The sequence below is a fragment of the Stegostoma tigrinum genome, chromosome 3, assembly GCF_030684315.1.
Source record: "Stegostoma tigrinum isolate sSteTig4 chromosome 3, sSteTig4.hap1, whole genome shotgun sequence".
NCBI classification, from domain to species: domain Eukaryota; kingdom Metazoa; phylum Chordata; class Chondrichthyes; order Orectolobiformes; family Stegostomatidae; genus Stegostoma; species Stegostoma tigrinum.
The window spans coordinates 78631591-78656361 of NC_081356.1; the positions used below are offsets into that span (position 1 = coordinate 78631591).

The window sequence follows — 24771 nt, forward strand, 5'->3', positions numbered from 1 at the left end:
CTCAGTCAACCTCTCTTCATAAGATAAGCCCTCCAGTCCAGGCAGCATCCTGGTAAACCTCCTCTGAACCCTCTCCAAAGCATCCACATCTTTCCTATAATAGGGCGCCCAGAACTGGACGCAGTATTCCAAGTGCGGTCTAACCAAAGTTTTATAGAGCTGCAACAAGATCTCACGACTCTTAAACTCAATCCCCCTGTTAATGAAAGCCAAAACACCATATGCTTTCTTAACAACCCTGTCCACTTGGGTGGCCATTTTAAGGGATCTATGTATCTGCACACCAAGATCCCTCTGTTCCTCCACGCTGCCAAGAATCCTATCCTTAATCCTGTACTCAGCTTTCAAATTCGACCTTCCAAAATGCATCACCTCGCATTTATCCAGGTTGAACTCCATCTGCCACCTCTCAGCCCATCTCTGCATCCTGTCAATGTCCCGCTGCAGCCTACAACAGCCCTCTACACTGTCAACGACACCTCCGACCTTTGTGTCGTCTGCAAACTTGCTGACCCATCCTTCAATTCCCTCGTCCAAGTCATTAATAAAAATTACAAACAGTAGAGGCCCAAGGACAGAGCCCTGTGGAACCCCACTCACCACTGACTTCCAGGCAGAATATTTTCCTTCTACTACCACTCGCTGTCTTCTGTTGGCCAGCCAATTCTGTATCCAAGATCCTCATCTCGGCAAGTGAGGAACATTTCCATTTGTCCCTTATAGATGGTGTACAGGCTCAAAGGAGCCACACAGTGAGACTCGTCACAGAATTCCCAGCCTCCGACATACTCTCATTACCACAGTATTTAAATGGCTGGTCCAGTTCAGCTTCTGGTCAATGGTGGCCCTCAAGATGCTGATAGTGGAGAAACTGTAATGCCACTGATTGTCAAGGCTATGGCAAAGCAAGTGAATATCCAAATACTGATTAAATATTAAGAGTTTCTAATTCAAACTACCCTTTCAGGCAGTGAGATTCAGAATCTCAACACCTTCTGGATGAAAACATTTCACTTCACACTCTTTTTAGCCTTCTACTTGTTATCTTAAATCTGTGTCTTTTGGTTACTGATCCTTTCACTAATGGAAGAAGTGCCTTTCTATCCACCTTGTCTGTGCCCCTCAATCTCGCACACATCTGTTGGGGCTGTTCTTAATCTTCAATGCTCTAAGGAAAACAACTCTAATCTATCTAATATTCCCTCAGTGCTCAGTCCCTCCAGCCCAGGCTATATCCTAGTAAATCTCATCTGCATCGTTTTTAATACAATCACATCCTTCCTATAGTGTTGTGACCAAGACTGCATGCAATATTCCAGTTATGGATTACCAAGTATTTTTACACATCTCCAGTATAACCCTCCTGCTCTTCTAGTCTATGCCTCAGTAAATAGGCAAGTATTTTACATGCCTACTTAACCAACTTAACTGTCTACACTACAATAAAATGTGTGGCTGGATGAACACAGCAGGCCCAGCAGCATCTCAGGAGCACAAAAGCTGACGTTTCGGGCCTAGACCCTTCATCAGAGACTGTCTACACTGCTCCCTTCAGGGACCTGTGGATAAGCACACCAAGGTCCTTCTGACCTTCTGCACCTTCTAGGTCCTACCATTCATCGTGTAATCCCTTGCCTTCTTAGCCCTCCATAAATTCCATCAAATGTCTAACTTTCAGATTATCTAAAGGGTTTGAGGTGTCAGGAATGACTCATTGCAGAATACCCAAACTCTGGTTTACTCTTGTAGGCACAGTATTTATTTTGCTAGCTCAGTTACAACTCTAATCAATGGTAAGAATCCAGCAATATTAAATAAAAAGCAGAGATGTTTATAATCTTTCTTGTTGGAGATAATCATTACCTGATACCAAGTGGTGTAAATGTTACTTGGCAATTACCAATCCAAGTCTGATTATTGTCCAGATCTTTCTCCATGTGTGAACAGACTACTTCATTACTTGAAACAACTACATTACAAGTGGAAAGAGGAAATTCCCATTTATGACTTTGTGATGGAAGGAAGGCCATTGAAGAAGTCAATAAAGACTTTGGGTCTAAGAAACGATCTCACTTTAAAGAATGCCTGCAGTGGTGTCCTGTGCCCAAAACGACTGACCTCCAAAAACCAAACAAACGTCCTTAAGCAAGATATTATTCCAGCTAGTGGAGAATATCCTGGATTCCCACTGATATCTCTTTTACTCAGGTTCCTTAATGCTACACTTGGTCAAAAGCTCCCTGAAATGTTGAAGAAAGTCACTTGTCCTATATATTGAATTCAGCTTTCCTGTCCACGTTTATATCAAGAATGGAGTGGTCTTGGCAGAATCCAAAGTATCATTAAACAAGTTATATTCTTAACGATATCACAATCAACAAGACCATCCCAAACTTTGCAAATGGGGAAATACTTGCAGAGACACTGGCTTCATGCTTGAGGAGCCCAGGCTAATGCTCTCTGGATGGGAATTCAAATCCCACAACGGCAGCTAGTGAATTTAAATTCGGTTGATATATCTAAAATTTAAAGCTAGTCTCAGTAATGGTGGGGTTTGACTATTATTGATATTTATATTGATATTGATATCTGGTTCACTAACATCCTTTGAGACAGAAAATCTGCTATCCATACCCAGTCTGGCCTACATACAACTTCAGACCCAATTTAAAAGGCCCTAACAAGCTATACAGTTCAAAAGCAATTGGGGGGCGGGGGGGGCTTTTATCCCATAAAATAAAAGGGAAATAAACCAAATTATTGCACAAAGTAGTACTTTCACAAGGAAAATGAAGCTGAAGAAGCAAATCATTTAATATATTGAAATTTCAAACAAGGAACAATAAATGTGACACATAATTCATAAACTGTTATTTGCTTAGGACCTCAAGATGCTTGATTCAAGAAATTAAGAGGATTTAAGAGAATATTACAGATAACACAACATTTGTTTACTAACTGAAGAGAATAAATATATATATAGCTGTTAAATATTTCCATAGAATTTTTAAAATTACCTGGAAGTGCCCTGATCCTTGCACAGAAAATACTAGATACACAATGCTGCTTTCCCAAAATGCACGGTTTAGCTTGCGTTCATTGCTAGGTGTAGTGGACCAGATCCCCTTTTGTTGAGAAATCTCAAGATTACGAAGATTGCTGCTCTTTAAAATGAAAAATCGCACTGGCACATTCGGCCTTGGTGATGGAGATTTAGACCCCTAAAGAGAAATAAGAGAACTTTCACTTTTTAAAAAAAATCTTTTTGCATCCTGTTCCAAAATGTCTTCTTGTAATGTAAATATAATTCTTGGCTGGAGATGACCTGAATCAATCTCAGAAGCTTTTTAACATGTTGTCCAAACAGACTGGCTGACAAGAGACAAAAATCTTTCATCCCAGACAATTTTAACTTTAAGACTCAAACATTCTATTCCAGTTATCAGCAAGTATTCAACTTATTTAGCTGACAGGCTGTCTGAAACGGAATTGCAGCAGTAGTATTTTTAAATGTTATATTAAATTTAGACAGTATTAGAAATGCAAACAGAACTCCTAGGAAAACAAAACCTACAAACAAAACCTAAACTATGATGTACCGTGAAGATAATTTAAATTAAGTAATGTTGCAAAGTTGGTGGTAATACTCGTGAATTAGAAGACAGGAGGTTAGAATTTGTTTGTAAAATGATAGTGGGAAGAATGCATAGTCCCTTTAGCAAGTGTTTTTTTAGGCTTGAAGATTTTAAAAAATCTGCAGGCAGCAGTAGACACAGAGTTCTTGAAACTGAAACATTGTTTCAAAATGCTATACTACTAGCAGGCAAAGCATCATTTTTACCAAGACAATGGGTTTTTGAATTTAGCCAATTAATTTAAACAAGGCCCTAGATACCAAAGCCCAGTTTAAATTTAAATTTAATGGTTTTGACAACCTCAAACCAAACATATTGTAATAAATTAATAGGTCATCAAGGGCATAAAAGAGGAGGACATTTGAAAATCAGCATGAGAGCAATCTGCCAACTGACAAGGGAACAGCTCTCAACGGCCCTAAAGAAAGAGAAAATCACTGGCTCTCACAGAAATTACTAAAACCTCACAGTAATCACCATCTAAATAAAGGTACAATGGCACTCTTAGCTAATATTCCTGACAAGAATTCGATGGAGGACAGCGTTCTTGACTGACAGACAGTGCAGAAAGCAAAGTACATGCCGGAAGACTTAATCTCTTGAAACTACAGCCAGGATAAGTTTTTGAAAATTAATTTTTGTAAGAAGGAGGACATGTATCTATCTGAACAGCATACCATTAGAATTTTGTTTTATTTGGGAATATTTGGTAATTAAGGGGGAATTGGTTTGTTAGTAGTTCTGTAACTTGTTCATTGTTAGATAAATAAACTTGTTATTTGCTGCTTATAGAGTGAGTATCAGGGATTTCTTTCATTTAGCCACAACCTTATAACGGATTGGGGGTGTGAGGTGGATTATACACTGTTCACAATTACTTTAACAGACTATGAGGCAAGGTGAGCGTCTGAGTGTTTTGGTTTTAATTATCTTAAGAGGGTTTGATCACTTTTTCATAACGGCATGAGAAATATTATAATTCCAGCGGATGTTATTACTGGACCAATCAGATCCCAGTCTGAACCCTGGTTTGATGGACTTTTTTCTTGATTTTAATGAGGTGGTCTTTGAAACATAACTGTGCAATGCTGCACATGTAGTTCTAACAATTAAAACATCTTCATACAAACTGTACAAGGATATCAGACAATAAACCAAAATCTTTACACACAACACCCTTTTGCATTACTCAAATACCAGAAAGAATTCCCTTCTACACCAATATTTATACAGCTGAAATCAATTGATGCTTTAAATATTACTGTCAAGAATTTGATACCCTCTTCCTCAAGTCTTCGTGCAACTTAGCTTAGACTACCTCAGCTTCAAATATTGCCTTAAGGGTTTTAACAAAACACTTCTGGTCTGGAACTTACTATCTAAACTCCTTATAATGAGGTAATCCATTTCTTAACCATCTCCCATCATCAGGGCAAACTAGTTTATACAGCCAGCTTCATAGATGATTTCTAAAAACTAAAAGGTTTCTTAAAGCTATGAGTATATCTACTACAAAAAAAAACATTCTAGATCTTCTCTGACACCAATTTACTTTGCTAACTCAAACATGCTTTCAATGTAAACAAATTCCAATTCAAATTCAGGCTCCAATAACACTCACTCATGTGTTTCTTTAAAAACATCATAATGACTAAAGAAATACTTCCAAGTTATTCATTAAACCTTTGCAGACACATAGAACAACTCCCCCATGGCACTAGTTCAAAATAACCTCTAAAATAAACGATATTATAGACAATAGGTGCTAGAGTAGGCCATTCAGCCCTTCACGCCAGCACCATTCATTATGATCATGGCTGATCATCCACAATCAGTATCCTGTTCCTGCCTTATCCCCATAACCCTTGATTCCACTATATTAAAACATAAGTATCTCACACCTTTCATCAAACTACCTACCTTAATACATTATAATGAAACTGTCTTCAACAAAAAGAAAATCACAATAGCAACTTGTATTTAGACAGCACATTTAACATTACACAATGTCCCAAGATACTTCAGCAAGAGTATTATAAAGCAAAGCACACACTGCAACACAAAGAATTATTTGTTATATTTCAAGGAACGTCTTAGAAGAAGAAAGGAAAGAAGGGTGGAGAGGCACAGGGAAGGTGTTTGAGGTTGGGACCTTGACATGTGAAAGCATGCCACCAAAATTAGGAATGCACAAGAAGCCTGAACAGAGGAACACACAATCAATACATGTTGATATTCTAGTCCTGTTGATATAACAAAGGTACTGCTGGGTGTTTAGAAAAGCATTAAGGTAGACAAGTCCCCAGGACCTGATAAGATCCATCACAGAATAGTGAGGGATGGAGGGAGGAAAAAAAATTACTAGGGCCTTGCATAAAATCTTTAAATCCTCTTTAGTCACAGTTGAGGTCTCAGGAGGATGAGAGAATAACCAACGTTGTTCCTTTAAGTGCAACAGGGATAATCCAGGAAATTACAGGCCAGTGAGCCTTACATTAATGGAGGGGATACTATTAGAGAAGATTCTTGGTGTCAGGATTTATTCATATTTGGAAAATATAGGCTAATTAGCATTGAGTAGTATGGCTTTTTGCAGGGGAGGTAATGTCTCACAAACTTGATTCAGGTTTTGATGAAGTGACAAAGATGACTGATGAGGGCAAAGTGGTAGATATTGTCTACGTGGACTTGAGCAAGGCCTTTGATTAAAGTCCCTCATGGCAGGCTGATACAGAAGGAGAAGTCACATGGGATCTGTGGTGATCTGTTAAGATGAATACAGAAGTGGCTTGGTCATAGAAGACAGTGGAAGGGTGTTTTTCTGATTGGAGATCTGTGGCCAGTGGTGTTCCACAGGGATTAGTGGTAGGGCCCTTGTTATTTGTTTTATGTATGCAGTACATATAGAAATATATGAGATGGTAGAGAACGTAGGTGGTCTGATTAGAAAGTTTGGGGAGGGTTGGGGGAACCGCAGATAGTGAGGATTGCCAGACAATTCGGCAAGACGTAGATAGGGTGGAGACAAGGGCGGAGAAATAGCAGATTGAATTTAATTCAGCCAAATGTGAGGTGATACATTTTGGAAGGTCGAATGAAAGAGAAAGTATTCAGTAAATGGCAGAATCCTTAGAAGCATTAACATACAGAGGGATGAGGTAGTTTACTTGCTCGCCGAGTTGGCTTGTTCTTGTTCAGACGTTTAGTGAGCATGCTAGGTGACATCATCAGTGGAGCCTCCAATAAAGCAGTGTTCTTCTGCTCTGCTTTGAATTTATACTGTTTGGTCCAAATGGCGAGCACTGTCATTTCCAGTTTTGATCTGTACGAGTTTGTAAATAGGGTCTAATTCTGTGTGTTTGATGATTGTATTATAGGTGGAGAATTCACCTTCAGTAATTCCCATGCATGTTTATGTTTGGCTTGGGCTACTATGGTTACCCTGTCCCATTTAAACTGATGGCCTTAGATATTGTAATTAGATCGCCATTACAGACCGGACAGTATAAATTTCAAGCAAAGTAGAAGAACATCACTTCATCGAAGGATCCACTGATAATATCAATTAGCATGGTGATGAAACAGCTGAACGAGAACAAGTCAGCTCAGCGAGCAAGTTAACCTGATCCACAACCCGAGCTACAGATCTTTGCCAAAACTTTGAATACAGAGGGATCTAGACATACAGGTCCACGGTTCCATGAAAGTGGCAATGCAAGTGGATAAGGCAGTCAGGAAAGCATATGACGTTCTTGCCTTTTATTGGTCGAGGCATAGAGTATAATTATTGGCAAGTCATGTTGCAGCTGTATAGAACTTTACTCAGGCCACATTTAGATTACGGCATTTAGTTCTCGATGACCTAAGATTTGCCAATTTGAACCTACAATGTCAATACTGCATGTGCACGTTATGGCTCCAACCTCTCATTGTGCCCCAGTAGAAATTCCAAATTCCTTCTAAAAATGGTCACTAATTAGCTCAACTACTACTTTCACCACCTTCCAGTTAGAATTGCAGGGCAAGCAACAGTCAAATTCTTAAAGTAGACTCCAGAAAAATTGTAAGCTGGTGGGAACATATCAAGAAGCTGTCCCTGCCTTTTCCCTTATATTTTGATACCCCACCTCCAAGTTTGACTGTATGCTGCAAGAAACATTACCTAATGGAGAAGAAATAAGCCGTTCAATCCATCAAATTCAATTACTCTTAAGAGAGCATTTCAATAAACAAACTTACTTTGCCTGAAGGTGGTGGAGACGGGCTGGCACAGGGGCTGGGATAGTTGCTGCTGTCTGTCGATTTTACAGATGACTGATCTGATCTGTCATCAGCACTCCTCTTAGGATGGAGGAAGCCCCTCTCTTTGTACCTTTGCTGTTGCTGCTGCTGCTGCTGCTGCTGCTGCTGCGACGACTTTAATTGAACCCTATAAAAAGAAAAATACTGGTGTGTACTATTTTTGCAAATGTAAAACATCAAAATCTTATAAAGGAAATTAAGTATTTCTAAAAAGTAGAGAGTACAGAGAAAAAGCAGGGTAAAGAAGTTAAATGAAAATCTCAGACACTCAACACAGAAGTGATATTCCAATCATCTACCACAGTGCTGTAAAATTCTAATTCTAATTCTATTATCTTTCACAATAACATTACTATAATTTTACATTTGACAGGTCAATTACCACCATCTTACATGTGTAAGTTGACATTAGTGAATAGTTCTTCTCAATCAAAGAAGCATAGAAATAACACGAAAGCAAAAGACTGTGGTAGCTAGAAATGTGAAATAAAGCAGAAAATGCTGGTTATTGCAAATCCAGCAGCATTTGTGAAGAGGAAACTAGCATATTTGTTCCCTCTGTGAGGTGGCAAGAATAACACGGAGTGTAATGTCTTAATTGGGCCAAAAATCAGATTCTCATAGTTGAGAAGCAATGTCACAATTAAGTCCTCGCTCCTTAGATGGAGAGATCAAATGCTGACCATCAAGTGACAAAAAGCCTATTTGCATGCAATTACACTTATTAGTTACAGACTCACCCTATTAACTTCTGTCAATTAACCTCTCCTCATCAAGAAACTCAAATGTTTCAAAATAAAAAGTAAAAACTGAATAGGTATTTGTCAAGTTGGTGTCTCTAACTCCAGTCTGGGTGAATTCATAGCTCTACTTTGGAAAAGTTACAACTACAGCAAACTACTCTTGGACGCTCCATCCCACAACTGCACAACGACAACATATCACCCACAAAGTCTCAGGTTGTTTGTTATTGAGATGGCTCAAGCAACACCTGTAATCTCACAGCTAGCTTTTCTGGGTGGATTCAGGCAGTAATCCCGCAGTCTGGATTTGAGATTTTTGTGGGCTGGGTCAGTTAGCAATGATGAAGATATGTAATGGTCAAGGAGAGGATGAATGTATCATTGTATAGTGTATCATCAATATATGTGGCAAACACAGCTGCATGTGCTTGAAGAGGGCGGCATTATATGAACGTCAGAAGAAATGAGTGTTTATTGAGATGATGGTGGGATCTAGTAATTCAAGGGGTAGCACAGTCAATCCAGGACTGGTCCATTTCTACTAGAGGGTGGTGAAGGGTTGGTCACGGTCAGTCAAGCAAATTGATTTGTTGCAAATCTGGGGATCCTGGGCTTTTATTAATAGTGCATAGAGTACAAGATTGGTGATGCTTAACTTGTCTAAGACACTTGTTAGAACTCAATGAGTATTGTACACAGTTCCGGGTGTCACTATATAAGCAGCATGTGAAAGTAGAGAATGCAGAACAGATTTACAAGAATGGTTAAAGATGAGAAATTTCTGTTACACGGATAGACTGGAGAGGTTAGGATTGTTTTCCTCGGAGAGAAGACGGTGAAGTGGAAATCTAATAGCTTGCAGAATCATGAAAGATCTGGATAAATTAGATAAGAAGAAACTGTTCTCATTCATTAAAAACAAAAAGGGCACAGATTTAAAGTGATTTGAAAAAAACAAAGGTGAAGCATGAAAGGACTTTTTCACACCATAAGTGGTCTGAGTCTAGAATCTCGTGGACGCAGGTTCAATTGAGGCATTCAAGAGGGAACTGAATGATTATTTAAATAGAAAGAAATGTTCAAGGCATGAAAAAAATAGTAGAAGAATGAAACCAAGTCATAATGCTCACTGGATTCAGTTTTCATTGGTTTATCACTATGCAATAAAAGGTGTAGTCCTTGCAAGTGCGGATCTGATGTCTTCATCTTTTTTTTAAAAAGAGAAAGTTCCTATACACATCTTATCCTAGACAAATGCTACTAATAAAGCAACTGTGTTACTGAGTGCATCTACACATCAATTTGAACTAAAATGGTCCCTTATGCCAAAGACAGCAGGGTCACATTAGGGAGTACACACCTTCATGAGGACATGCAAGTCAAAAATTTTTAGACTTTTCCTTGAGTGTTTCTATGTCTGTGTCCCTTCAATCTTTCAGAGTGCCATGATTCTTCCCCACGCCCTTCCTATGCCTAAACATCCTCTATGCCATTACTTAAAGTATAATATGATTTTTCCATCTCTTCTCTATAGACTGTTGCAGAACATGGGAAACAAAATATAGGTGGCAGCACGAGCCATCACACAGATTTAAATATTACAGCATTCTGTTGAGACACAGAACAAGACAAAGCTTTCCCTCCTGAAATGCAGGGAAGCACACAGATTCCAGAATCTTTCCTGATTCTACTCTACATCTTATAGTTAGCCTCAAAGCACCCAACATTCAGCTGTAGTACCTTGGCTACACAGTCTCCAAGTTAAGGTTCTGTAGTTCTGTTGGATGAGGCTATCTGTAGTCGCCACTGCAATCTTTGCAGAACAACATATTATTTTGCTCACATCCTTGGTTGTCCAGAGCGCAGTTCAGGGTTGTCCGCATTACTGTTGGCCTGCAGTCGCATGTGGGCTGAGTTGGGTAGGGGCAAGTGAATTTCCTTCCCCAGGGTCCATTTGTGGCCCAGTTGTTTTTTTGCGATAGTTGACAGCAGTTGCACGGTCACTATTGAGCCAGCATTTTATTTAAGGTTTTTTGTTTTTGAATTCAGATTTCATCAAATCTCACGTCCCCGAACATTGGCTGGGGATACTGGATTGCAGGTCCAGAGTCATTATCACTGCATCACCTGTCTCCCCAAACCCAGTTAACAGTCTAAGACACTTGCATGCAGCTGGGTAGTTCTGCTACGGGGGGGACAAGCAATCCTGCAGGTGTGAGCTCATGCCCCACAGTTACTAAATGCAATTTAATTCACTAAACCTGGTCATTTCTGACTAAACAGAAAAAGTGAAAAGCTGATATTGTTATAAAAATCCAACTGGATCCTAAAGCTAAACCTCCCAGACCCACATTTATCATCAATCCTGGCTCATGGGAGCACTGTCACACTTAATAGTTCACAGGTTCAAATCCCACCGCAAAAGAGACGCAACTACCACAGGAACACAGTAGTGAGGGAATGCTGCGCTGTCAGAAGGGCTGTCTTTTAAATGAAACATTAAACCAAGGCCTTCCTTGTCATCGCAGATGAACACAACACTATTTGAAGACAAGCATATGGCGGTCAACACTTATGTTTCACAAACATCACAGATTAACACATCATCGCTTATTGATGTTTCGTGTGTTCAAAATGACTGCTACATTTGCTACATAAAGTGAAGAACCTGATTAATGGCTCACCACCACCTTGTACAGGGCAATTAGGGATGGACAATAAATGCAGCCAGCAACAACCCAAACTATAAAGAGATCAAAAAAATATTTGTACCTGGCAGTCTCAATAGCCTTAATTCTCTGAGAATCTGCCTGTGAAAACTGGTACCAAATTTAGAAAAAAATGAGGGAAATAAATGAAGTTAGAAAATTTGGTACTGACTTAGAAACAGCACAGCCGCAACAGTGTGCATCATCTAGGCCAGTAAAAATGGCAGGGTCTTTGGGAATGCTTCTAATGTGTGTGGAATGTAAGATGTGGGATATTTTGGATCCACAAGATATCTAGGACAGTCACATCTGCATGTAGTGCCAGAGGTGGCAGTTCTTGAACTACAGATAGCTGATTTGGAGTATTGATTTGGAGATGGGTACTAAGGTCAAAAATTCTAAATTTGCAAATGAGACGAAGGTAGTGAGAAAGTGAATTGAAAGGATGACACGAAGTGACTTCACTGGGACATTAACAAGTTGGCCAAATGGGCAGACACCTAGCAAATGAATTTCAATACAGTGAAATGAGAGATAACGTAGAAGAAACATGGAGGCAATACAGACTCAATAGCACAACTTTGAGCAGGATAATCGGGGGAGGTGATGGCCCCATAGTGTTAGTGATCGCTGGACTGTTAACCCAGAGGCAGAGATAAAATTCTATGGACCTAGATTTGAATCCTGCCATGATAGGTGGTGGAACTTGAATTCAATAAAATATCTGGAATTAACAGTCTAATGATAATCAGTGTCCATTGTGGATTGTAGGAAAAACCCATCTGATTCACTAATGTCCTTGAGGGCAAGAAACTTCCATTCTTATCTATCCTGGCCAACATGTGACTCCAGACCCACAGCAATGTGGTTGACCACTAACTGACCTCTAGGCAATTAAGGATAGGCAGTAAATGCTGCCAACCAGCAACACCCTCACCCCATGAATGAATAAAGAAAAAATACGGTGCAAAACATCTCTAAAGATGGCAAGGGAAGTTGAAATAGTCGTTAAGAAGGCTTATAAACTGCTTTCAGACAGTAAAGGCACACAGTATAAAAGCCAGGAACTGATACAATACCTCTACAAAGTAATTACTCAGAACAATATAATTGTTTTCAGTTCTGGGCATCTTATTTAACAAAGGATGCTAAAGCCCTGGAGACAGTACAAAGGAGATTTACGAGAATGATACCAGGAATGACCGTTTTTAAATACAACAGAAAATTACAGAAATTAGAATTATTCTTCTTGGAAGAGATAAGATTACAAGTAATCTCACTGAAGCGTTCAAGTATACACACAATTTTGACAGGGTAAAGAAGGACATTTTGTTTTCACTAGGCAGTATGTCAGTAATTAGGGGTCACAATTACAATACTGTCAACAAAAGAGCTAGGAGAGAGAGATGGGGAGAAACTTGACAGAGTTGTTGGGACTTGGAATGCACTGCTTGGGAGAGTGGTGTAAACAAATTCCATACGGAGATTTCAGGACAGCGCAGAATATATATTTGAATGTAATGAATTTAGAGGACCACAGAGATAGGACTGAAAAATGATACTAGCTGGATAACTCTTTTGGGACCAGGTACAGACATGATTGGTTGAATGGTCTCTTTGAGTACTGTTAAATTCTGATTCCGTGTTCTACAATGCCCCACCTAGCCTGAGGCAACAGGAACAATAAGACTACCAGAGATATGAGAATAGTGGAAGCAAACAAAAGTGCAAATTGTACACAGCAGTTGAACCTCCATGATACTGATGTGCCCTTAATGTTTTTTCCTTCCTCTCCTTTCAGACTACATTTATATGAAGGACTGACATGTACAATTACAGTGGAGGATCCGTGCTATGAAGTATACCTTGTTGACTTTGAAGATTTTAGCAACTATCCCATGGCTTTCAACACAGACGGCTTCATCCTGCTGAGAATGCCCTGACTGCAGACAAATTCACCTTCCTTGGCTGAACTGCTGGAGGCATTAGGGTCACAGGCAGGGTTGAGGTGGATGGGCAATGCATCTCTGAACTGTCTGAGCAGCTGCTGTCAGGTACCTGTCAGTCACTTCAAAGAAAGGGCACTTGGGCGAGGTTCAGATGCTTCACCCCTCTCTGGGCTCGCTACTGATGCTGCACGTTGGCCGCTAAAGTGATGGAGTGAAGGTCCATATGCATATCCAGCAGGGTTCCATTGAACTTGGGTCTCCAAGGTGGCTGCTGCCCTTTCCATGGAAACTGCCAGTGCTTGTATACCAGAGCCATAACTGGGCATGGATAGATTCCCTTATCTTTCATTCCAGCTCACCATGTATCTGTTTTATTTTTGATGTCTCCCTCTCTGCAGATTTACACCGAAACGTACGACTGTGTTCAGGGGCAAGTCTTCTGCAAAGGGCTGAGCAAGTGTGTTGCCTTTGGTAACCCTCCAAGTCCTTGGATTTTCATCCTCCACCAATTGTGGAGACTTGTCAGTGAAGCGCTCATCAGACTATGTCCCCAAGTCTAACCTAGATAGAGTACCCATCACGGTGTTGAAGGGTACAGATGAAGAGTTTGATAGTGCAACTCAGACTTCGATCTCTTTCTTGTGAGGAGTCCTGGTGCCACTGGTGATTGTTGAAGAGAACAGAAGGAATTAGTTGTTGCAGACAAAAGATGATTATGTAAAATTTTAGGATAGATGTTCATTTGGGAAAAAAAGGTCAATGTCGCTTACTGGCTCCTAGACCCTTGTCATCGCCTCCTCACCACAAATAGTAGTTCTGGTCTGCTCTATTTAATTCAATACTCCCTTCCTCAAGAGATAAGCAACTTGATGTAAGTTAAACACCCGCTTCGTGGAGGTAAACAGAAGACTGTAGAGAGCTGCAATAGGTTGCAGTAGCATTTTGAGAGCGCACATAACCACATGAGGTGGTGAGGGGACCCTAATGCCAGTAAATTGGAAGTGCGGGCAGCAGGAAGGGTCAGTCGTTTGAGCATGATACATGTGGTGCTCAGGCTTTCAGTCTATCACCCTTAGTTAGCCATCCTGCAAATTAGACAGAGAAGATGAGCCACTCAGCCTTGTACAGTATGGAGATGATGGAATTTATTCAGGCACCATTTGCCATCCCTTGTGGGGTTCAAGAGCACTGATCTGTGCAAGGGTTTGTACCAGGCTGGGAAAATGTGACTGAATAGTCTTTTTTATTTTATTTACCAGATATCCTGTCTTTCTGTGGCTATGTTCAGCAACATTTTGCACATCACATTCAGTGAAGCAAGGAGTCAATAAAAGCTTTTTTTGTTGGCATCTCTTCACTTGCAGGAACAATTGCCAAAGGCTGACAGGCAGTTCTTGACTTGTAGGGTCTGAAGTGGTGTCCAACTGGCTTTTAAATATGGCACCAGTGACTTTGAACCCAGAATCTCTCTACAGTGGAAAAAAAAACCTTCTGCTCACTTAGAACATAGAACATTACAGCACAGTACAGGCCCTTCGGCCCTCGAAGTTGTGCCAACCTGTCATACCAATCTGAAGCCCCTCTAACCTACACTATTCCACATACATCCGTTTGCTTGTCGAATTACGGCTTAAATGTACTTAAAGTTGGCAAATCTACTACCGCTGCAGGCTAAGCGTTCCATTCCCTTACTACTCTCCGAGTAAAGAAACTACCTCTGACATCTGTCCTATATCTCTCACCCGTCAACGTAAAGCTGTGCCCCCTCGTGCTCACCGTCACCATCCTAGGAAAAAGGCTCTCCCTATCCACCCTATCTAACCCTCTGATTATTTTATATGTCTCAATTAAGTCCCCTATCAACCTTCTTCTCTCTAACGAAAACAGCCTCAAGTCCCTCAGCCTTTCCTCGTAAGACCTTCCCTCCATACCAGGCAACATCCTAGTAAATCTCCTCTGCACCCTTTCCAAAGCTTCCACATCCTTCTTATAATGCGGTGACCAGAACTGTACGCAATACTCCAAGTGCAGCCGCACCAGAGTTTTGTACAGCTTCACCATAACCTCTTTGTTCCGGAACTCGATCCCTCTATTAATAAGAGCTAAAACACTGTCTGTTTTCTTAACAACCCTGTCAACCTGGGTGGCAACTTTCAAGGATCTGTGTACATGGACACTCAGATCTCTCTGCTCATCTACACTACCAAGAATCTTACTATTATCCCAGTACTTTGCGTTCCGGTTACTCCTACCAAAGTGCATCACCTCACACTTGTCCGCATTAAACTCCATTTGCCACCTCTCAGCCCAGCTCTGCAGCTTATCTATGTCTCTCTGTAACCTACAACATCCTTCGTCACTATCCACAACTGCATCGACCTTAGTGTCGTCTGCAAATTTACTAACCCATCCTTCTACGCCCTCATCCAGGTCATTTATAAAAATGACAAACAGCAGTGGACCCAACACTGACCCTTGCGGTACACCACTAGTAACTAGTCTCCAGGATGAACATTTCCCATCACCCGCTGTCTTCTTTCAGCAAGCCAATTGCTGATCCAAACTGCTATATTGCCCACCATCCCATTCCTCCGCATTTTGTACAATAGCCTACTGTGGGGAACCTTATCGAACGCCTTGCTGAAATCCATATACACCACATCAACCGGTTTACTCTCATCTACCTGTTTGGTCACCTTCTCAAAGAACTCAATAAGGTTTGTGAGGCACGACCTACCCTTCACAAAACCGTGCTGACTATCCCTAATCAAATTATTCTTTTCTAGATGATTATAAATCCTATCTCATAACCTTTTCCAACACTTGCCAAGCAATTTTGTCAAGTTACTCACACTACGTCGTGCTTGCACAGATAATGAGATTAGAAGCACATGATCAGGCGACATAATTCGCCAAAGGCCACAGTGGACTTGATGTTTGCTGCCATTCTTGAACAAACAGGAAAAAATTTATCTGAGTTAAAATATTACGATTTTCATTATGTTATCTACACAATATATTGTAGTAAGAGCTTCCGCGGCAGAAAGATTCAGAGCTCAGAGAACCTTTACCATTGTATTCTGACTTGCAAGAATATCATGTGAAACCATGGGATCTCAATCAAGATACAGAAAAATGGATAACTTAATTGTGCAGACAAGAAATCAAATTGAATTACAACAATTTAACTTAAAATGTGCTATCTCCAAATTAGCCACTGATTTAACAGTTAGAAGATAAGCAAGCAAAAAAAAAATTGGAAAAAAAATTAGAACAAGGGTTTTATGGATTGCGGAGCTTTCTGTTCCACAACTCAAAGAGCCAATGGTCCACACAGCTTGCCTGTATGTTGCTTAGCAGCCATTTAATGCTTAGTGAGGTGTTAATTGACAAACAGCAAAGCTTCCACTGCAATCCACTTAGCCGCCTGATCTGTTGTCCCAGCTGTGCTAACTTCAAGCACTGTATACTAACAGGTCTACAAGCAGTTCCCAAACAGGAGAAGCTAAACGAAGCCAGACTTCAGGTAAGACCAGAGAATTCTGATTAATAGTTGCAAACTTCCTGTGGAACTATTAAATACATAGTCTAATTCCTGACTAACTATTCAACTGACATCATACTTACTTCCCACAAACCCTGTCACACCACTCCAGCCCTGTTTCACATCTTGAACCCAACCTCTCCCTTCATCTACTCCAGAGCCAACTCCATATTCCCCCACTCTGGACCCCCACCCTGCCAAACTCAAGCCAATTCTCAACCATTCCTGTCACCAGGCCTAATGTGTGTTGTACCAATCCCCCTCCTCCTGGCTAGATTTTTCCCACCCACCCCTGATCTACCTTAAACACTGCATCACTTCCTTGACCCCTTGTCACCTGATAGTCTGCAGCCACCCACAGCATTCACCCATCACACACCCCATTCTCCATCCAGCTGCTGGATTTCTTTATTCATTCATGGGATGCTGGCATCTCTGGCCAGGCAGCATTTATTGTCCATCACTAATTGCCCAAAGGGAAGTTAAGAGTCAACGACATTGCTGTGGGTCTGGAGTCATGTGTGGCCAGACCAGGTAAGGGTGGCAGTTCCCTTCCCTAAAGGACATTAGCAAACGAGATGGGTTTTTCCCTTGACAATCTGCAATGGATTTATGATCATCATTTGACTTCAAATTCCACCATCTGCCGTGACGGGATTTGAACCCAGGTCCCCAGAACATTGCCTGGATCTCTAGATTAACAGTCCAGTGATAATACCACTAGGCCATCGCCTCCCCTACTTAACTTACGTATTTAATATTTGACAGCAGTCTGTGATGTCGGACCTCTAAATTTCAGAATATGACTGTGAAATGAGGGTGTGGTTTGCCTTCTTGATAGTATTGCACTACGACAAAACTGTCAGAAGGGAACTCCAGCCCTGCATTTCTGAAGGAGTACTGGTTAGAATCTCCTCTCAGAAACGTGAACCTCTCTCCTTTCCTAAACAAACAGGGGCTGGGTTGAAATCGGAGAGAGACTGCCATCCCTCAGAAGATCCTGCACTTTTTAATTACCATAATTAAAACTTGCTGCATACCTCCTAACAACATGAATTATTTCCATTTATGTCACTGTTCTTCGTTCAAATTGCTTTATTGACCTTGTCTGTTTATGTGAAGGCCATTACATAATCAAGAAATCACCTCATACTTAAATAGAGTGATTCTCATGTCATTTGAGAATATACGGCATGAGACATGGTGTTATGCCATGGAATTTTTGCTTCAGTAACACCCAAGATTAGATACTAAAAGAATACCCTCTTCACATCAAGAGATATTTTTCAGATCAATTACTATTCAATTTGATGTACTGCTATAGTTCTACCTTTCTCTGAATTCCACACTGGAAGAATCATCTGAAAACTCTGTTTCAGCTGAGCTTTTCCTGCTGTTCGACCGCCAAGATGAGGAGACAGGAAGTTCTTCCGAAGACATCGGTCTTGGTCTTTGACCAATTCCAGAAGGTTGTTGCAACCCTGCTGCTTGCTCCTCACTGCTGAGGACTCCAATGATTGCTCTGATAGTTGCTTCGTCTACCTGAGTCCAAGGTTTTGATGGAGCACGCATACGTCTCAGGAATAGACTGTGCCACTTCTGCCGTAACTGTAAGATAAGACTTGCTGCCTGTAACAAGACAGATAGTGAAAATTCATTAACAAAAAAGAAAACAAGCCGCACAATGAACTTGCATTTTTATGGCTCTTTATTATATCCTCAGATCATATCAAAGCAATTTAAAACCAATGGATTATTTTTGAAGTGCACTTACTTATATAGGCACATATGGCATATTAACAACAAATGAACAGGTGATCTATTAATGCTCTGATTATTTTATCAAAGGTGAAATCAGGAAAAATAAGTGGGCAATTCCAGTAAACTCAGAGTTCCAAAGATGACCGATTGGACTCGAAACATAAACTTGTTTTTCTCTAGCATTTCCATCTTTTATTCTAGTAAACCTACGACTGAGTCAGCAACCTAAATGATTCATAGTTTGATTAGAACTTTAGTCAAGACACTGTTCATTAAGTACTAATTTCAGATCATCGATACAATCTCCAATGGTACATCATGCACACGTATACAGGTCATTATTCTTATATAATCATTTATGAGTGTATGCTTGGATCAGCGAATACATTTTGTAGCAAGATACCATGTGCCAGCAGTATATTGCTGATCAGAAATTCATGACAGAGTGTGGTGGGGCTGTTGGCAGGCTAGAGATGAGATGAGATCCATGCTGAAATTAAATTGATCAACTGAATAATGTGGATTTTGGAATCAATCTGAATCTGAAGCACCACAGAATAAAACAGCCTCCTTTAGCAACAGTATTGTTATCTGAATACAGCATTAGACAGTTTCAATTTTGATTTGACTCAAGTCCAATTCAGGTACCGAAGGACCGGAGCATGGTTCAACATACAGGAGTAGCGTGTGAAATCACCTGTGCAAAATCCAAACAGTGAAACAAAAATCAAAGACAGGGCGGAAAACATACAATACCTCGCATTATGATTCCTCAGAAAGAGCTAAACACGTGGAAGTGCAAATATCCTGGGAGTAAGAAAATAATCCGTACTTATGATTGGAGGAGTAACAATAGAAACAGATGTGTGGTGAGGAATTGTACCCTTCTCTCCCTATTGTTCTGTTCCAATCACAGGTTCCCTCCTTTCTGCACCAGTTGCTCCCACAGAATCAAATTGGAGGGTAGGGGGGGCAGGAGGAAGGGTAACTGATGAGAGCAGTCACTTTGGTCAGCCCTGCTGCGAGACCATGCATGAAAGTTTCAGCTGTGCCATTATTAATTGAATCATGAGGAGCCCACAAAAATGATGTCTAAAACGAAGGAGAGAGAAGGTGGCAGGCAGGTAGCTCACTATATGACTGGGAAAATAAGACAAGAGCAGAATTAGGCCATTCAACCAGGTCTGCTCCACCATTCGATTAATGCTGATGTGTTTCTCAACTCCACTCTTCTGCTTTCTCCCCATAACCCTTGATCCCCTTACTAATCAAGGGTCTATCTCTGTCTTAAACAGATTTCATGACTGTCTCCACAGCCCTTTGTGACAGTAAGTTCCAGAGTCACCACTCTCTGACCGAATAAATTCCTCCTCAGCTCACTTCTAAAAGATTGTATTTTCATCGAGGCTGTGTCCACAGATCCTTCTGTCTTATGCATGGAAACATCATCTCCACATCCATTCTACCCAAGCCTCTTAGTATCTTCTAAGTTTCAAATCGGATTCTCCTTCATCCTTCTAAACTCCACTGAGTAGATTCCCAGAGTCCTCAACCACTCCTCATATGACAAGACCATCATCCCCAAGATCATATTTGTAACCCTCCTCCAGACCCCTTCAATGCCAGCACATCTTTCCTTAGTTATAACGCATAAAACTGCTCACGATATTCCAACTGCAGTCCGACCAGATCCTTAGAGCCTCAGCAGCATATCTCTGCCCTTATTTTCTAGCTCTTGTGAAATGAATGCTAATATTGTGTTGGCCTTCCTAACCGCCAAAATCCGCATGTTCACCTTAAGAGAATCCTGAACTAGGACTCTCAAGTCTCTTTGCACTTCAGATTTTTGAAGCCTTTCCCCATTTAGAAAACAGTCTACACATCTGTTCTTCCTACAAAATTGAATACCCTCACACTTTGCCACATGGTATTTCATCTGCCACTTCTTTGCCCACTCGCCTATATCCACATCCTTCTGCAGCCTCAAGACTACTTGTACCTCCACCCATCTGTGTCATCTACAAACTTAGCAACAATGCCCTCAGTTACTTCACCAAGATCATTACTGTACAACATGAATAGTTGTGGTCCCAACACTGTTGCCTACAGAACTCCATTAGTCAGTTGCCATCCTAAAAGAACTCTTTACCACAACTCTCTGCCTCCTGCCAGTCAGCCAATCCTCTCCTCATGCCAGTACCTTCCCCCAACACCATTATCTCATCTTATTTAGCAGCTTCCTGTGTGGCACCTTGTCAAAGGCCTTCTGAAAATCTAAATAGATCATCCACTTGCTCTCCGTTGTCAGGCATGACCACCCTTTGACAAAACCATGCTGACTCAGCCTTATTTAACCATGCACTTCCAAGTACTCTATAATATAATCTTTAAATATGGACGTAAGAACTTAGCAATGACTGAGGTCAGGCTAAATGGCCTACAGTTTCCTGTCTTCTGCTTCACTCCAGTCTTAAACAGGGATGTTACATTAGCCATTTTCCAGTCTTCTGGGACTCTCCCTGAATCTTGTGATTCCTGAAAGATCATTACTATTGCTTCTACTATCTCCTTCAGAACTCTGGAGTATAGACCATCCAGTCTGGGTGATTTATCCATCTTCAGACTTTTCAGCTTTCCCAGCACTTTCTCTTTAGTGATAGCCACTTAACTAACCTTTGCCCACTGAATCTCGAAGTTCTTGTATGTTGGTGTCTTTCACTTGAAAATGGATGTGCAAAGTACCTATTTAGTTCCTCTGCCATTTCTTTGTTCTCCATTGCTACTTCTCCAGCCTCATTTTCCAGCAGCCGAATGTCCACTCCTGCCTTTCTCTTAACCTTCGGATAGCTAAGAAAAAGTCTTGCAATCTTCTTTTATATTACCAGCTAGCCTATCCTCATATTTCATCGTCTCCCCCTTTATTGTTTGCTTAGCTATCCTCTGTTTCTTCTTAAAAGGCTTCCCAATCCTCTGGCTTCCCTTTAATCTTCACAACATCGTTTGCTTTCTTTTTCCCTTGTGTACCATCATTCCCTTTTTATGCTGCTTCTGTCTTGGGATGAATTCCTGCTGTGTGTCATGAATCACCCCCAGAAATCCAGCCATTGTTGTCTTCCCTGCTTCACTTCCCATTCAATCAACTCTGGCCAGCTTCTCCCTTATGTCTTTTAGTCACATTTGCTCCATTTGTTAAGATCACTACATCTGACTCAATCTTCTCAATCTCGAAACAAAAGGAAGAGAATTTGGAAGAGCTGCAACTCAGCTTCAAACCGGGTAGAACCAGGTTGAAGTTTGTACAAATGAGGTCAGGGTTCTACAGGTAAACTTTCATCTGTTTCCAGAGAGAGTCCACAAGAGTTCTAAAGACTTGGCTCCAGAGAGAGATTTAAAAAAAAGCAAAAATTTGCAGAACTGAAGATTTGGTACTTTTCTAGTATTGTATCGTATCTGATGGTTAGCTATTTGCCATAACAGTAATGTGTGTTAATTCTCTGTGTCGCACAATTGGATCCTTGAAAGTCAGTATTCTGACATGTTCTTCAGTAGTCATTTTAAATGCAGAAAGAAACTTAAATGACCAGAAAGCCATAGCATACTGGAGAGCGCATATTGCTTGAGGAATTGAATCCAAATAAATAACTTATACAAGCACACACACAAAAATCAGTGACTGCCAGAATCTCAATCTAATCTTGAAACAAACAAACAAAACAAACAAACAAACGAATCATAATGCAAGGTAATAGATATTTCAATCTGAATAAAAACAAGTTAAATGTAACAATTCACAAGAGTACTGTTTTGCAATGAAAAGCCTAATCTATGAGGCCACAGCTTTAGTGAAATATTTCACTAAGTATGGATTTTGAGATTAATCAATCATTTTTTTTCACAGAAATTGTGAAATCAACAGAACATCTTGAAATGTTAAAAATTTACAAGAATTATACTGTTGTAGCTGTAGAGGTTAGCTTGCTTATGCTCAAATCATTAGACTGAAATAAAACAGGAACACATCCAGAAATTACTTACTTCAGGGTCTATTCTAAAATTTAGCCACTCTTCCAGTTTTAAAGTTGCCATTTTAGATGTAGATTTGTCTTCCATTTCACTATCGCTACTGTCATTAGTGACACCATCTACTGCACAAAATACAGGACAGAAAAAGTTAAAAAAAAAAGTACTGTTAATCAGATTTCTTGAGGAGCAGCTTTCTGAACTACGGTGATCAACTTTTAACAATTCCAAATTGAGAGATTTTACTGAGACAACAGTCGTGATCAACGGTAGCGCCATCGTTGTGTCGTCTCAATTCAGGAAATTCAATGCTCAATTTAGGCTGACATTTCAGTGCAGTTTTGTGGGAATGCCGCATTATATCAGGTAGTATCTTTTAGATCAGATATCAAGCTGTTTCTCCATTCGTTCTGTGGCGGGCATTAAAGCTGGCAGAAAACTATTCAAAGCAAAGCTGAAGTTTTTCTCCGAGGGTCTTCACCAACATTTGGTCCACAACTGACATTACCACATTAGATTTTCTGTTCATTATCTCATTACTGAAATTGCACTGTGCGTAAAGGGGAGCCTGTCAGCCAGGGCTTCCCAAGTCAAGGGCTGAGACACCAAGTGTAGTCATCAACTGAAATTGTGGGATGGCGAGCTCTAGGGCAGCGTTGTTTGCCATGAAGTTCTGCGCAACTTGTAACAGTTATGTTCTGCTTCCAATAAGCCCCCAAACTGTCCTCCTTCCTGACTCTCAGCCTCCCTGTCCCACTGACAGGTCAGAGCAATTTTTAATCTTCAAAATGGGGTTAGAGTGGGAACGTGTTTGGGAAATACTGTAGTCATACTCGACTTGGATTTCCACACGTAACTGATAAGGTCCCAAATCAAAAGGTCATTGTAGAAAATAAAAGCTCAGTATAAAAAAGGTAATGTATTAGCATGGACTGAAGATTGACTAGCGGGCAGCCAGGATATGACAGGAGGGAAGCAAAGGCATGGGTGGCTAAATTTGCAGACAACACCAAGATTGGTGAGAAAGTGCATTGTGTAGAAGATACAAGGTGGTAGCAGATGACTATAGATAGAGCTTAAATGGGCAAGGATCTGGCAGACAGAGTATAATGTGGGAAAACATGATGCTGTTTACTTCGTAGGAAGAATGGAAACAAAGGTGTATTACTTGAACAGAGATGACCGTGGAATTCTGAGGTGTAGAAAGATTTAGGTGTCCTCATGTATTAGTAACAAGAGGTTAGTATACAGGTACAACATGTAATCACGATGTTCTTTTTAAATTGAGAGAGGAATTGAATTTAGAAGATTATGCTTCAGTTATAAAGGGCATTGAGACAATACTCGAATACTATGTGCTGTTTTGGTCACTTCATTTAAGGGTGTATTTTAACAGATTGAAGGCAGTACAGAAGTTGTGTTCTGTACTAATACCTAGAATGATTGGGTTGTCTTATGAGGATAGATCGGATAAGATGAATATTTTTGCACTGGAGTTCAGAAAAGTGAGGGTTGACTTGGTTGAAGAGTATGGATTTTAAATAGTCTTGACAAGGTGGATACGGAAAGAATTATTTCTCTTGTGGATGAGTTAAAACTAGGGGATCTGTTTTAAAGCAAGGAGTCACCTTTCAGGTTAGAGATGAGGAGAATCATCTGAGAACTGTAGAGTTATAACAGCACAGAAACAGACCCTTCGGTCCAACTCGTCCATGCCGATCAAGTTTCCTAAACTAAACTAGTCCCGCTCCCTGTGTTGGGCTCATATCCCTCTAAGTCTTTCCTATTTATGCACCTGTCCAAATGTCTTTTGAATGTTGTAACTGTACCTGCATCTATCATCTTCTGGTAGCTCATGACAGACATGACCAACCCTCTGTTTGAAAGTTGCTCCTCAGGTCCCCTTTAAATCCTTCTACTCTCATCTTTACAATATGAGAAAGACTTTTGCTCTTCATTTTATCTATGCCCTCATGATTTTATAAACCTCTATATTGGTCACCCCTCAACCTCCTATGCTCCAGTGAAAAAGAGAGTCTCAGACTATCCAGCATCCCCTTATAACTCAAACCCTCTAGTCCCAGTATTAACTATCCTAGGAAGTCTTTT

The 24771-nt window shown here is 40.5% G+C and overlaps 1 protein-coding gene across 3 annotated transcripts in view; it reads right to left on the minus strand.

Moving 5' to 3' along the window:
- The window catches only part of ythdc2 (YTH domain containing 2), a 183070-nt gene that overhangs the window by 41226 nt on the left and 117073 nt on the right, over positions 1 to 24771 (minus strand). For 2 of the 3 annotated variants that reach the window (XM_048527075.2, XM_059644689.1), the window contains exons 25-28: positions 22678 to 22787; positions 18212 to 18510; positions 7875 to 8064; positions 3018 to 3221 (exon numbers count right to left, since the gene is read on the minus strand). In XM_048527075.2, coding sequence (XP_048383032.1) covers positions 3018 to 3221; positions 7875 to 8064; positions 18212 to 18510; positions 22678 to 22787 — 803 coding nt within the window. The remainder of the gene's footprint in view (positions 1 to 3017; positions 3222 to 7874; positions 8065 to 18211; positions 18511 to 22677; positions 22788 to 24771) is intronic. The other variant, XM_048527079.2, reaches the window with a different exon arrangement.